Source organism: Leuresthes tenuis, unplaced genomic scaffold (assembly GCF_036924035.1).
Source record: "Leuresthes tenuis unplaced genomic scaffold, fLeuTen1.0.hap1 SCAF_3, whole genome shotgun sequence".
In the NCBI taxonomy this organism is placed as follows: domain Eukaryota; kingdom Metazoa; phylum Chordata; class Actinopteri; order Atheriniformes; family Atherinopsidae; genus Leuresthes; species Leuresthes tenuis.
Window position 1 is genome coordinate 40582159 of NW_027325357.1, and position 16405 is coordinate 40598563.

At 41.2% G+C, this 16405-nt stretch overlaps 1 protein-coding gene across 1 annotated transcript in view; it reads right to left on the bottom strand.

Annotated features, from left to right (window-relative positions):
• The window catches only part of LOC140304052 (dihydropyridine-sensitive L-type skeletal muscle calcium channel subunit alpha-1-like), a 247211-nt gene that overhangs the window by 47777 nt on the left and 183029 nt on the right, over positions 1-16405 (bottom strand). Inside the window, exons 34-35 of the mRNA XM_072383062.1 lie at positions 11049-11176; positions 71-167 (exon numbers count right to left, since the gene is read on the bottom strand). Of these exons, the coding sequence (XP_072239163.1) occupies positions 71-167; positions 11049-11176 (225 nt within the window). The remainder of the gene's footprint in view (positions 1-70; positions 168-11048; positions 11177-16405) is intronic.

The window sequence follows — 16405 nt, forward strand, 5'->3', positions numbered from 1 at the left end:
GAAAACTTGCCAGCCTCTTAACTCTATAAAGAAAAAACATGTTACATTTTGATGACAACATTTTTCTCACCTTGCAGGCAATTCTGTGAGGACAGAACTTGCCAAAACCCAAAGGAGGAGGTATTCTCCGTAGGAGTGTCACTACGTCAAGGTGCTTAATACGTCCTCTGAAAGAAAGAGTAAACAAAATTTTACAAATATGACCCGAACAGATCATGGTGGACCCCAAATTATTTATATAAATCTGATTTTTATTTTTTAACAAAGGACACAAAATGTTGACAAAATATTCTCTCTACAGTGAGAGCTCTACTGCCTTTTGGTCTATCCAACTTAATCGGGTAGCTTCCATGTGGTACGAGCAGGATAAGCCTGAGCTCACTATATAAGCACAACCCAGCAAACGCAGAACATTTATCTAATATCAGCTGAGGTTCTCCTGGAGTTACATTAACAAGGGCCATAAAATAACATTCAGAGACTGTTGGCACAAGGCTATGCTGTAGCAGAACAGTCTCTAACCATTTGGTGAAATAAAATCTCCAATGTTTTGTTAAAGTTGCATCGCTCTCTTTACACAAAGTTTATAATTTTTTTAAATTTGGTATTACAGAATATAAAGAGGAGAATGTTACAAGAATTATGCAGTGGTCAGGTATGTAATACTGTCATCACAATTACATTCAAAATAGTTCTTGAAGAGTAAATGGTTTTGAGATTTTCATGAAGTCATTCAGGTGAGAGAATGTTCCCCGTTTTAGTTGTGGTATGGTTCACAGGCACTCGTTCTTTGTACCTATGAATAATAATAAGGCTTAATGATTGCTGCCACACTGGCGACCTGTTCAGGCCTTTCGCCCGATGACTGCTGGGATAGGCTCCAGCCCACCTGCTACCCGACCGACGGATTGACGGTATAGAAAATGGATGGATGGATTGCTGCCACACACACTGTTAGAAACCACAAGTGTTTTTTTCCACAAGGAGGCAGTGAGCTAAATACTACCCACCAAACAATGCTGTTAGAAAGCACCTCCTCCCTTTGACTCCATATTCTCATCTTTATTGTTTGTCTTTGAAATATCAATGCAAACAGTGATTTAAAAAATGTCAAGAAGTGGGTTCAAGTACATTTTAAAATAACCAAGGGTCTGAGCTGCTTTGATTGGAAAAGAGAGATTAAACAGGTTGAAAATTTAATTGAATTGGTAAATCAAATTATACAAGCTTACGTCAACTACAAAAACAAGTAGTAAAGTAAAATACTGACTTTAATGCCAAATGGTATAGTCTCTCCCTGTTTCTACTGCCTGGGTCCTTGGGTATGTGGTTTCTCATGTCAGTCAGCTCTTTATGGGCCTCTCAGCACTGTGCCTCAAGTAGGCTTTCCCCTCTTCTGACCTTGGCACCCCGCTCTGCATACCTTGACATTGCCCTCCAAATGGACAATTTTTGGACTACCCCTTCCAGCCACTCCGGCGCTCTTTAAAAATCGCTGGAGGTCTCCTGGAGGAGCTATGCTTACTGATCTTTCACTCGGATTTGCCTCCTACCCCCCAGCCCCCGTCCGTTCATGAGATACTTTTACTCAAAAAGTTTCAGCAGCAGACACAGGCACCTGCTGAGGCAAATTGCTAGAGGGAGCCAATGGATTGTGCATTGCTGTTTGAAGTTCCTTTCTAAGCCTTTTTTCACCTCCGGCCCCTCTCATATTGTAAATGGACATATCGTGGTCATGTACTGACATTGGACCCCGTTCGTTTCTGACTCTCTAATATCATGGACAGACATCTTGTGCTTGCATATGTTTCACATAAACAGCCCCTCTTCTGGTTTTTGAAGTGGAACACACTTGTCAACCTATTAACTGTCTCCTGTGTGTCCAGTGGCGATACAAAACAAATGAAAATCCCCGGGTTTTTAGGCACTTCCACAGACTATAGAGATTCCAAATTTGAATGAGATACCCCTCTGAGGCCCTTGATTAAGACAGTAAAATGTGGCAATTCCAGGTGATCTCTAAAAATTTCGCTTCCCATCTGGCCAAGAAATTTGATCTCCAAATTAAGGGTGAAGCTTGGTTTCTATTACAGAAACAAGTCATGTTTCTCCCTCAATGCTCGGAAGCTTCTGATATCCACTACTTTTTTGCCTGTACTTGATTATGGTGATGTTGTGTATATGTGCTCTTTAACCAGCTGCCTACAGTCCTTGACTCTGATCTACCACTGTGCTCTGAGATTTATCACTGGTTGTAGCCGCCTCACCCACCACTGTGAACTGTATGGTAAAGCTGCCATGCCTTCCTTAAATGAAAGGTGATATACACACAGGATGACTCTTGTTTACAAGGCTCTTGTTGGCTTGGTTCCTACCTATTTATCCACTTTTCTTCAGAGAACTGAAAGCTGTTTTGCCTTATGGTCAGATTACATTATGCATTTCTCTGCTCCTCATGTTTGAACTGAAACAGGAAAGAAAGCTCTCAGTTTCTCTGCCCCCTCTGCATGGAATTATCCAATCCAATCTGATTTGAAACTGTCAGAACTTGTTCCAGTGAAAGCTTTCCACTCTATTAAAAAAAAAAAAAAAAAAAAACCCACACACAATGGAAATCCTTCAAACAGTGCCTGCGTTTTCAATTTTTTACTTTTAATTTGTTACTGGAATAATAACTTCTGTATTTTATGTGTCAAACAGCTTGCACTTTATATTTTTAATGTTTGTGTATGTAATTGTCCGCCTTGATGTATGCTGCTGCCTCTCTTGGCCAGGTCACCCTTGTGAAAGAGGTCTTGATCTCAATGGGTCTTCTATCTGGTTAAGTAAAGGTTTAATAAAAATAATAAAAAATGACAGGACCCAAGACCCTCTCAGCTGCTTTTTAGTCACGTCAGGTGACTTTTCCTTCCAGTGACCCTGGAGTGCTGAATCTCAAATATGTTGATCTGCACCCAATTTGGCACTGTTCTAAAGTGGTCTCATGTGTGTATATGCTTTAATTGTGTCAGAGTCATACATCCACTTTGAATACAAAACACATAGGGGTGAATTTTTTTGGGGGTAAAACCCATATTAAAGATGTACAGTTTCACAAGTTGGCCAGAAAAAATGGAAATGACGCCAAATTTTGTGCATGTGCAGCTTCTGTCTTGAAAAATATATCCAATATATCCAGCACTTGCACTTCTGTGGCTTTCAGAGAGCTACTCTCTTTCAGGAGCATCACAGCAACATGGGACCAATTCCTCCTGAACCAATAGCTTAAAGAGAGGTACTGGTTCACATTTGGAGCAAAAAGTTCCACAAGAAACTTTAAACAATGCTTCACTCGTCTGGGGTCACAAGGGTCAAATGTGAGCTCTGAGGTCAGGACCATCCACTTCCAAGACGTGAACCTCTGGAAACAACTTTCAGCCAGGCCTGTTCGCATAGGAGTGTCTTTCAAGGTCATTAACACTAAGAAAAACTTTAGGCTAGGCCATTTTGCATACAAGCGGTTTACACCCACAAACAGGAACAGAAGGGTGCCTTCTGATTAAGAAACAAGGTCCCTTTTGGGAGGTCCTCAAGTCTTGTTTTGACCACAAAAAGCTATGTTAAACCATGCTTATGTATTTGAAATGTACATGCCCATATCTCAAGTGCTGAGTACATTCAAATTTGAAGTCTTTCCTCTATTTTCAACCTATGTTCTACAATTTGAAACTTGCAGCCCCCTCAGAGGGCTATTTCCTTATAGCAGTAAGCTACTAACACAAAAAACAAACTTTATCCAACTCCCGGAATCCAGATAGCACAGCATATAAGTTTGGTGAATAAAATTCCAATGGGAAACCTCTTAAGCAGACCTTTGGGGTCAGGAAAAGGTCAAGTGTCCATTGGCAAGGTCTTGATATTGAGACTTTAGACACTCATAACTCCAAAATAAGAGATTTTTCCAGACTGGGGATTTTGGATTCTGCGTCCCTCTCTCTGGGAGACCGTCAACTGTGTTGAGTTTGAAGCAAATCAAACAAATAGAAATAAAAATAGAAGAATACCTCATTCATCAATTAAAAATTAGTCAAGTAGCTCAATTTTTAAAAAATGTTTCTTTTGAAAAGTGATTTTTGGATATTTGTGACTTGCTGTTGGATGGACTTCTGTGACAAGTCCATTGTTACTATGTTGGGTACACTGGCAATACTTTCCTATTCAAATCTTGTCAATTTTGAATACATTTAACCCCCCCTTCTCTATCTCTCCCATGCCAAGGTAAGGAGTTTTGAGCACGTGTTGTGGGACAGCGCAACAAAGGAAAGGTACTCACACAAGCAACGTGAGAGCCTTGATGTAGGAATTATTGGTTGACAAAAAAACTCTTGTCCAGTAAACTGACTGAAACTGAAGCTACAAAAAATGTTGATCAATAATAGGTGTGCTGACTGGTTATGAAATAATAAAACAAAAACTGTAATTATAAGAAATTTTATAAAATAATTTGGTGTGGTGGTTAGCACCATCGCCTCACAGTGAGAGGGTTCCAGGCTGGGGCCTTTCTGTGAGGAGTTTGCATGTTCTCCCCGGGTATTCCAGCTTTCTCCCACCGTCCAAAAACATGCATGTTAGGTTAACTGGTGTCTCTAAAATTGTCCTTAGGAGTGATTGCGAGTGTGTGTGTGTGGTTGTTTGTCTCTGTGTGGCCCTGTGATGGACTGGCGACCTGTCCAAGGTGTACCCTGCCTCTCGCCCGATGACCGCTGGGATAGGCTCCAGCCCCTCCGCGACCCGACCGATGGATTAAGCGGGTATAGGAAATTCAATTCAATTCAATTCAATTTTATTTATATAGCGCCAGATTACAACAACTGTCATCTCAAGGCACTTAAGTAATATAGTCCAATTCAAGCCAATTGGAATTCAATTCATTGTAATCATAATCCAATTAATTCATATAGAGCCAATTAAAAAAATTAATATCCTAGCTAAGGAAACCAACAGATTGCACCGAAACGTGTCTTCAGTCCAATCTCCCGTCCTGAGCGTGCCTGTGGCAACTGTGGAAAGGAACGACTCCCTTTAACAGGAAGAAACCTCTGGCAGAACCAGACTCAGGAAGGGTGGCCATCCGCCTCGACCAGAGGCAAATGGATGGATGAATGGAATTGGTGTGGAGCAGATCACCTAGATTAGTTGGAAATGCCAATGTATCCACCGGTGGATGAATGTCTATGAGAAAAAAGCACTATGTGTAGCCTGTAAAACTGTATAGGCTAAGACATGCTGTATGTCTGTAAATAGATGAATGTGACATGTAGTGAAAATGCGCTTTGAGTGGTCAGCTCGACTTGAAAAGCGCTATACAAGTACAGTCCATTTACCATGTACCATTATTTGATTATTTTCTTTAGTGTTTCTAATGTCTTCATTTTAATGTTTCATGTACTTAGTATGTATGGTGGTAGTTTATAGAAATGAGTAATCAACTAATTTACTTTCTCAAATCACTTATCAGTGATTTCAGGGGCCATTATGTGGGAGCAAAGCTGTCTTGCCACTGCTCACGCCACATGTTGTTTGGTCTGGTTATGTAAATATCAGAAGATGTAGATGTCACGGTTCGGATAGGTAGGACCCAGATGCAGTTCTTTTCCAAAATCCAAAGGTTTATTTACAAAACGGAAAGCAGGAACAAAAGGCGCGGTAGAGCCGGATTATCAAAAATACTTAACATGAAAAAACACTATGACTATATTAAACAGGCTATGAGGCAGGCAATCAAACTCATCTTTTTCCATGGAAGCATGAAGGGATAGTGAGGTGAGGATTCTGCAGTGACTGAATGGAAACCAGAAGACCAAATACTGTGGAGGGAGTGATCAGTGAATGAGGTGCAGCTGTGAACAATGAGCCAGGTGACGGCAGCGGGCTGTGCCGGGACGGCGATGTCAGTGGGCTGTGCCGGGACGGAGCTGGGGACGCAAAGGGAGAAATGAGAGGCCCGCGGAGAGCGTGCAACATTTGGGCCGAATCCGCGCCGAACACATCCACGAGTGCCTTGTGGTGGATGGCTATCACGTCCTCCCAGGCAGCCTGGATTGCGGGCGTCCCCGGACCGAGTCCCCACCGGAACACCTCCAGGACCTGACCCGACAGCCACCACCGGTTGAACATGTCACCACCCTCTGCAAAGCAATTCTGCAGGGCGGCGAGTCGGCTCTGAAGCTCCTTCAGAAATGTTGGGTCCATACTGGCAGAATCCTTCTGTCACGGTTCGGATAGGTAGGACCCAGATGCAGTTCTTTTCCAAAATCAAAAGGTTTATTTACAAAACGGGGAGCAGGAACAAAAGGCGCGGCAGAGCCGGATCATCAAAAATACTTAACATGAAAAAACACTATGACTATATTAAACAGGCTATGAGGCAGGCAATCAAACTTATCTTTTTCCATGGAAGCATGAAGGGATAGTGAGGTAAGGATTCTGCAGTGACTGAAAGGAAACCAGAAGACTAAATACTGTGGAGGGAGTGATCAGTGAATGAGGTGCAGCTATGAACAATGAGCCAGGTGACTTGAGTGAACCGAGGCGGCAGGGGAAAAACAGGACTAGAACATAACTGAAACCATGATTAAACAAACTGTGACCGATAAAACATAGACTGAAAGAGCAGACTGTGACAGTAGATATATTAAGATGCAGACATAGTGGCAACAACCTGAGGGTGTTTTTTGGCCACGTATGCACAGAAGGTTACCAGAAGGTATAGCAGAATCCAATAACCTATTGTCTTTGAGAATCCTTGTGTGCTACTGTGATGGCATGCATCTCTGCCGAATCTGGTAATAAAATTCCCCATAGGAGGCCGCAAAGACAAGCTGGACAGCTCTGCTTTTTGCTCCACAAAAACTGTGTTATTAGCAGTAAAAAAAACTCTGCATCCTTATCTTTAATGTATGGTTAAACATCTTCACAACTGAGGCCTTTATGTCACTACGTGTTGCAAAATGTTCAGTGCCGTGTTTTTTTTATTAAGCATTCGGGCGAAGTTGGTGGAGTAGGAGGATGATACGGATCCAGGTTGTGTCCTTTATCTGGGATATCGGGCTGATGATGATAATGATGTTGATGATGCAGATGGGGGAACGTTCTCTGATCCATGGGCCACTAGCACAATCACAAAGTCTTCTGTCCACCAGTCCTTGTCTTGTTCCCCATGTGGACCAGTGTATGGGGTTGTGCTGAAATGTCTCTCAATACTCAATACTAGGGATGTCCACGTTTTCATGGTTACCACAGTTAGGTTAGGTCCGCTGGCAAGCTGCTGCCACACCTCCTCTGCTGTTTTCGTTTTTTTTTTTAAAGTTTCGTATTGCTTCATCAGCATTGTCTTGTGTGAATGTTGGACTTTAAATCTGTCTGCTGGGTTCAGCTTGCTGAACCAACATCGAAACAGCAGTTGGACAGTCTCTACCTGTCTGCTACTTCGCCACTTGTTAGTTAGCCAGTTACTATGTTTGACTCTCACGTGCACATCTCTGCCGCTCTGTTACTCGGCATTGGAGATATGTCTCCGGACCTTCTCAAGGACCCCCTCAGCTTGCATCCCACTACTACATTCTCAAACGACCAAGATACATCCACTGTGGCTCTGGAAAGTATTTTCAATACACTCAACACAACAGCAACAGAAACAGAAATTACTTCTCCCAGTTTAATGAGCCTGTCCCACTGGGTTTTTCTTTCATTAGTAAATCTCGTGCTACTGGGAGGGGGGGTGATCTCGCTTTCCTTCACCGTGATAACATCAAAGTCACTGCTGTCACAGTCCCCCATCACTCCTCTTTTGAATGTTTAGCTGTAAAACTCACAGGCCCCAAACCCGCTAGCATTGTGACCATCTACAGACCACCAAAACCCTCTGCTGTTTTCCTCAATAAACTCTCATCACTACTGACATCTGTATGTGCAATGTCCCCCACTGTTATCCTCCCTGGCGATTTCAACATCCACATTGACAACTCATCCAGTATCTTTGCTAAATACTTTACATCACTCCTGGACTTGGTATCATACAACATGTCAACCTCCCAACCCACAACAAAGGTCACATACTCGACTTAATCTGTTGTACTAACATCACTCCCACTAACATTTATGTCACTGATTTCCCCATTTCCGACCACAAAGCTGTACTTTTTGACATTCACACCCAACTACACAAAGCCAAAGAACAACGGACCATCTTCTTCAGAAACATCAAACTATCGACACCACAGATCTCTCCACCCTTATCAGCTCCTATCCCAGCCCTCCCCCAGCATCCTCCCCAGCTGACCTGGTGACTCACTGCAATAACTGCCTCTCCTCTTCCCTCACCACCCTGCCCCCCCTGAAAAGTCACTCAGTCTCATTTACTCATACCACTCCCTGGTTCATCCCGGAGCTCCACCAGCTCAAAGCCACTGGCCGTCGACTGGAGCAACTCTACAAAAAGACTGGACTCACTGTACACAGTCAAATGTACTTGCACCACCTTCATCACTACAAGGGAGCCCTCACCACTGCCAAATCATCATACTACTCCAACCTAATCAACACTGGCACAGGCAACAGCAGAGTCCTCTTCTCAACAATCAGCCACTTACTTCAGACTCCTAAAATCCTCCCTCCAGACATCTCCACTAATCAGAGCACTGCCTTCCTGGACTTCTTCAGCTCTAAAATCAACACCATTCACCAACAACTGGCTTCATCTTGCACCTCCTCAAACGATCCACTCTGGATGATCACCTCTGGCCAACCTCTCATCAGCTCCCTCTCCGACTTCACCCCAGTATCAGTATCCATAAAGCCAAAACCACCACCTGTCAGCTCGATCCTCTTCCCATCACCAACAACCTCCTCGGTGCAGCTGACTCCAGACTACTTAGCATTCTCATCCTCCTCGACCTCAGCGCAGCATTTGATACCATCTCGCACCCTCTGCTTCTGGAAAATTTGTTATTATTATTATTATTATTATTATCCAGTCGTCGAGGTGCCTGGTGTCTGTCCTGCAGGTTTTAGATGTTTCCCTGCTTCAACACACCTGATTCAGATCAATGCATCATTAGCAGGTTTGTGCAAAACTTAACAATCTTTTGAAGAAATCCATTTCATCTGGATCAGGTGTGTTGAAGCAGAGAAACATCTATAAACATCTGCAGGACAGTGGCTCTCAAGGACCAACTTTGGACATCCCTGCTTTATACAATGTGGTAAATGGTAAATGGACTTGTACTTGTATAGCGCTTTTTTAGTCTAACTGACCACTCAAAGCGCTTCACTACATGCCGCATTCACCCCACTCACACACACTCATACAGCACGTCTTAACTACTTAACTACGTGCTTTTTCTAATCATTCACACACATTCATACCCCAGTGATACCCCAGTGATACACTGGGAGGCAACGTGGGGTTCAGTGTCTTGCCCAAGGACTCTTCGACATGTAGCCCGGGGAAGCCAGAGTCGAACCACCGACCTTCCGATTGGTGGCCGACTGCTCTTCCTGAGCTACAGCCGCCTGACTAGAGGTGCCTAGAGGTGCATAATTGGAGGCGGAGTCTAAAAGACAGTGTTTACTTCACCGCTAGAATGCCATTCCAGTTTTGGCAACTGTGGAAGATAGATGAAATCCATTCAGCTATTTCATAAATCTTCTGCATCCAAGCAGTGAATACAATATCTTAAACACACCGTTAGAGTTAAAACACTCTCGACAAAAACATCTGTGGGGTTTTTCTTCTCAGATGTCAGGTGGCTGGTACAGAACAACCAGCGACCAAAAGCTGCTGTTTTCAACTATATAGTCCTGAAAATGATTTTTATTGGGCAAGCTCACTGTCGCTAAAGGGAGGTTGTACTGTCTGACATTTAGCAGGCGGTGGAGTACATCTTCTTCTTCTACCCCTTCTCCACTCCAGTTTCAACACTCCCCAGTCATTGGAAGTCAGTATACCTACGGTCATGTTTGTTATCCAACTGATACAAAATTCCCCAATTTCATACTTGAACATATAGTCCCACCTTCCACGCAATCCAAAGGGCTCCCGTGACCATTCTTCCTGCAGAGACTTCAGTGGAAGGATTTCTGCACAGAAACACCATACTTTTCTTGGGAGCATCTGTTATCAAGGGCAAATCTTGATATACAGTTACAGGAGTCTCAGAAATGAGAGACTGAGAAGTAGATGGTGTCTAAGAACATTTTTAACACACTATTTCTTCTTATTTTTTGTCTGTTTTTCTTTGGTCTTTACCGTGATGAACCTTGTTTCCTTGACACAGCCACCATTCTCTATACAGAAGTTCTCTAACTGGCTTTTTTAACACTTTACAAAAAACCCACCCCTCTTTTTTTCCCATTGGTTCTCACATTTCAAATACATTGGTACTTGAAATAGTCACTCCTATTTATTTTTATAAATAACTATTACAACAGAAATTTGTCTTTGTGCTGTGACATGTTTCTCCACACCATATTGGGGTCGTGAAGATGTGTGCCATTCACCCCAAGTGTCATTTCCTCTTCTGACATCTTTCTTTTCTCAGAACCCCTCAATTACCCCTCCAGCACCATGGCAAAGTAAGAACACATAAAATAAAAAGAAAGTGAGAACACAAACTCCAAATTAATATCAGACACATAAACAACCCCCCTGATGACCTCTTGACCTTGTGACTTCAAGTAAACCCCCTTTCCATCAAGGGTCACTACCTTTCAAAGGTTTAATGGAAGGGGTCTCGGATACTTTTTCTACACCAAACAGGAAAAGTCTGCACAGATTCCAACATGATAGATGTTCACAATGTTAACAAATAAGGTTATATAGATGGCAAAAGAACTTTCCAAGTGAGCCACATAATCAAAATCAGGAACGTCACTGCAATAACAGCATTCCTGGATTATTCCTGGATGAACAGGTTGTAATCTAGAGCCCCATAGGAACCAGAGTAATAGTTCTATCCACAAAAGTATTTAGTACAGCTAGAGTCATATACATTAACACAAATACTTACGTGGCCTCAGGATCATATTCTGCCCAGATTTTCTTGAATTCATCCAAGTGCTGGGGGCCAAGAATTGACCAATCACGTGTCAAGTAGTCAAAGTTATCCATGATGACAGCCACAAATAGGTTTATGATCTGTACATAAATAGAGGAAAAATATTTGCTTATTTTGCTTGCACCAGGATGATTATGGCTTCAGGTGGCACAAACAATTCCAATTCATGAATTTTTTTTCTGAACAAACCTGGGTGTTGCTCACCCCTGAATGACTAATATGTAAACAGAAAAACAGTGAAAATAAGATAAAATACTAAAGTTTACTGCTGCCAGTCTTTTACCTGCTAAACACTGTCCCCTTGTGGTAATTCAACACACTGACATCCTTCAACACCAACTTTGGGAAGATGTCTTTCCTTTAATGCAATACGCTGTCAACCTGCTGTCAAATGCTGTTTTTTTTTTTTTTTTATCATTTTTGTAGCAATGTGACACATGTTCACTGGGAATTTTCATTTCATGTTGCACAAATGACATAAAAAGGGAGAACTTCTGTCAAAGAAAGACACAATAAGTTTACCACCTCTTACCATCAACTTGAAAATCAATCCCTTGCAGTAACCACAATAAAAGTAGTTACCAGTGGCCACTCCCAGTGACCATAAGACACTGCTCCATTAATTAAAAAAACAAAAAGAAAAAACAACTGATACTTCTCCGCGATGTTAACTGTCTACTCTTCAAACGTAGACGGTTTCACACCTTATAACAAGTCTGGGAGGAAAACCCAGACATCCCTCTCCCCAGCGACACTCTTCAGTCCCTCCTGGGGATCCCGAGGTGTTCGCAGGTCAGATGGGATAGCGCTCTGAAGCAGGTTATCATCAAGGGTATCTCTGTACATTGCTGACTAGTCTCCCAGTTCCTGTTGCTGAAAGACATCCCCACAGCATGATGCTGCCACCACCATGTTTCACTATAGGGATGGTAATAGGCAGGTGATGCCCAGTGCCTGGTTTCCTCCACACATAACGCTTGGCATTCAGGCCAAAGAGTTCAATCGTTGTTTCATCAGCCCAGAGAATTTATTTTCTCATGGTCTGAGAGTCTTTCAGGTGCCTTTTGGCAAACTCCAGGCGGGCTGTCATGTGCCTTTTACTGAGGAGTGGCTTCTATCTGGCCACTCTACCATAAAGGTGGAGTGCTCGGGAAATGGTTGTCCTTCTGGAAGGTTCTCCTCTCTCCACAGAGCAATGCTGGAGCTCTGTCAGAGTGACTATTGGGTTCTTGTCACCTCCCTGACTAAGGCCCTTCGAACCCAATCACTCAGAATGGACGGGCATCCAATTCTGGGAAGACTCCTAAGAGAACTGAATTTATCACAGGTGGACTGTAATCAGGTTGTAGAAACTTCTGAAGGATGATCAGTGGAAACAGGATGCACCTGAGCTCACTTTTGATGGTCATGACAAACTTGTTTCACTCTGTCATTATGGGCTATTGTGTGTAGAATTTTGAAGTAAAAGATGTATTTAATCTATTTGGGAATAAAGTTGTAACTCAGGATATTTTGGAAAAAGTGTAGCGCTGTGAATACTTTCCGGCTGCACTGTATGGTTGTGAGATTGAAAAAAAAAATGTTATATTACAATTTGTCATAGTTTAAATGCTTTCCCCTTGTTATTGTTGTTCATGTCTGTGGAGTTGCAATTATAAAAATAATTGAAATACTTAATACTTATGTTTATTTATGCCTCACGTGAATAATAATATTCACTCTTGTCTGAAACCTTGAGGAGAGTGAATGATTAAGCTCAATTAAACTGCATGTGATTGAAAATTGAATCTTAAAAGGAAAAAAGTAATTTCCAGCCCACAGCTTCATGGTAAATGGACTGTACTTGTATAGCTCTTTTCTAGTCTAGCTGACCGTTCTATATGGTTTAATACTACATTCCACATTCACTCAGCACATTTTAGTCCACATAGGGTTTTTTTTTTTTTTTAACAGTCTACAGAGTCCTTTGTTGTAAACATTCACACACACTCATACACCAATGAACGCATAGGTAGACAACATGGGGTTCAGTGTCTTGCACAAGGACTTTTGGACATGAGGCCTGAGGAAGCTAAGAGTTGAACCACCAACCTTGATACAACCGCCCTCCCTCCTGAGTTACAGCCGCCTGTTATGTTTTTTTTATCTTAAGTTTTATTCTGAGATGTGATATTTTTTTATATCTCATACAAGATTTAAAGTATGATATAAAAAGATTTAATCTTACAGACCATGAAAAGCCTGGTCACCTTTTTGTCCAAACAGAGTTACTGGAGCTGTTCTCTGTGTCATTTAGTAAGTCAGAAAGTAAAATGTTATGTGTATAGCACCTTTCTCAAATAAAAGTCACAAATTTATTTTATAATAAATACAAAAATAAAAACAATATACAGTAAAAGACAGTAAACAGTAAAACAGTAAATTACATAAAAATCCCTACTAAGTAAAATCTTCAACTGCTTTTTAATCCTAGAACACTAACGTCGGGTAATTTTTGAATCTTGTGAAATATTTCACAAGATTCATAAAAGACTCAAAAATACTGGGAGTGATTTTTGAGTCTTTTATATGGTCAAGACTTTGTTGGTTTTTTTGTTTGTTTTATGAAGTATTGTATTGCTGTAAATAAGAAGTGGAAAGGTACTTCAATTTGCCAAGTGTTGTCATGTTTTAATATATTTTGATGAGAAACATTTTTTTTGAGAGGATATATATTATATCGGGTAAAATACACTCAATGTTCGTATATTTTTGTAACATTTTTTGTTACAAATTAAATCAAAATGATCACAACAATGTGAAAACAAGGGTAGGGCATTTCATAGTTGAAGAGCAACTGTTTGAAAGGAATTAGTCGGATTAAATGACCTGAGAGTTCTAGCTGTAGAGTATAGCTTCAACGGTTCGGAAATATAATGAGGCATGACCACGCAGAGCCATAAATGTTATTACCAAGACTTCATATTCAGTTCTAAAATTAACTGGTAATCACTAGAGATATAACATTTAAGTAATATGTGCTCTTCTTTTAGTTCCAGTTAAGTTTTGATGGAACGTTTTGTTCAATTTGAAGGCCTTCAATAGATTTTTTTTTGATTTAGGGAAAGTACAATAATCTAAATGAAATGAAAAAAAGAGTGGATAATCATCTTCAGATTAGACTTTGACACCAGCTTTCTTAATTTTGAAATATTCCTCATGTGGTAAAAGCTAGTTTGAACCAGTTTTTGGACTGATGGTCTATTGACATCAGCTGGTCAAACACAACACCGAATATTGTAGGGATCACCTGCACAGAGTGGCCTAAAGAAACAATTTGTAGCCTGATTTGTGGAGTCACCATGTCAGGGGCAATGATCAGACACTCAAGATTTAACCGAAGGTAAGTCTCAGTTATCCATTGCTTGATGTCAGTAAAGCAATATATAGTCACGGTTTATGTTCTGTTTCATGTCTTATCTCGTCATTTCCTGTTTCATTTTGAAAAATCACTGACCTTCTCAGGTATCTTGCCCTTCCTCCCTTGTCAATCGTCTCATTGTCTTCCCTGGTTCCCAAGTGTTTCCACCTGTTCCCCTTGGTCCCTCATGTGTTCAAATTGTCTGTGTCTCCCTTGTCTTGTGCCAGTATGTTGTCTTTTCCCATGAGCTACATTACCAGCGTCATAGTCACAGTACCACGAGCCTGCAGTGAGCGTTCCTCCTGCAGTGCTATCTTGTTTGTAATTTATTCTTGTCCATAGCCATAGTTTATTTATTATCACGGTAAGTTTCATAACCTTGTTTGTTCCTCCGTTTTTAAGGAGAGATTTTTGTTGTAACCTTTCATTGTCGCCTCCGTTAAAGGAGAGCTTTAAGTTATAGTTAAAGTTTATAGTGCCTCTGTTTTAAGAATGCGTCTTTTGTTAAATCTGCCTCATTAGGAGAGCGTGTCATTGTTTGTTTAATTGTTCATAGCTTTTCTGTTTTCCTCCCAGTTTGGAGAGATTTGTTTTGTAACTTTCATAGCTGCGCTCCTCCTCCGCCATAGTGATCGAGGAGAACGCTTAGGTTTTCACAGCCCTTTTCTTTGCGCTGCTTGGAGATCGCCCTGCCTTGCTGTGCTCTGTGTTCTGTGTTTAAAAATATCCAAAACGACCCTGCGTCTGTGTCCTGAGTCCACGGAACCTGACATATAAAAAGTGTGACCATTTGTAAAACTCACGAGTTCTTAAATCAACAGTAGAGATGGATGTCATCAGCATAAACTTGGAACAGGATGTTGCTGAACTGGCTTATAATCTATTTTAAAGGAAGAATATATAGCAATAACCAGACAAGACCCAGAAAAGAACCCAGTGGGACTCCACAAAACATACAAATAGTATCTGAAATAATCAGATTTATATGTACACCAATTTTTCTGTTAGAAATATAGGAAATTAACCACTCTAAAGTAGAACCACAACTTTCCACCATATCCTGAATCATGATCACCAGTGTCAAAGGCCAAAGTAGAGTCCAGCTAAACCAACCAATCTTTTTTAAATTAGCATGTACTTGAATTTATCCAAGAAGACAAGAGACAAGGTTTTGTTCAACAGAGCCTCCTTATCTAAAACAGATTAACATTGGCTACTGAAAGGCTGAACAAGATAGTCAGCATCAGACAAGGCAAGTTTATTTATAGAGCACAATTCGTACACAAGGCAATTCAAAGTGCTTTACAGCAACATAAAATCACAAGACAAATAAAATAATTCCGTAAAACATAAAAATAATTAACATTAATTTATTAGATTAAAAGCGATGAGTGCAAATAAAATACTTTCAGTTGTCATATGCCAGAAGCTAGGGACTTGGACTCACGACTCTGACTCGAGTTGCACTTAAGTCTCACTAAACTGTGACTTCAGACTTGACTTGGACTTGAAGCTCGTGAACAACCTTTATTTCTTGTTATTACTATTAGTCTCATTATCTGTCTGTCATTAATCTTTTTGTATGATCTCTGGCTCTGAGCTAGATGTAAAGGCCAACGTCACGTCACGCGCATGTGCCAAGTGTGAAGCGAACATCTTCAGTATCATACATTTGATGCATTACTTCAGTATCAGACAATGGCGAGTGCGAAAAGTTCACCAGGAGTGCTTCGAATCATAACGTCTGGATGCAATGCCCTCACACAGACAGCCAACAAGCGGACAGTAGTGTGCAAAGAGTGGTTGTGGTTCAACTTCATCAAACTTGATCTGCATCTGAAAACCCACCCAAACCAGTTAATCACTTGCTAACATGAAAGAAGTTAAAATGAGCAATTAGCCATCACAC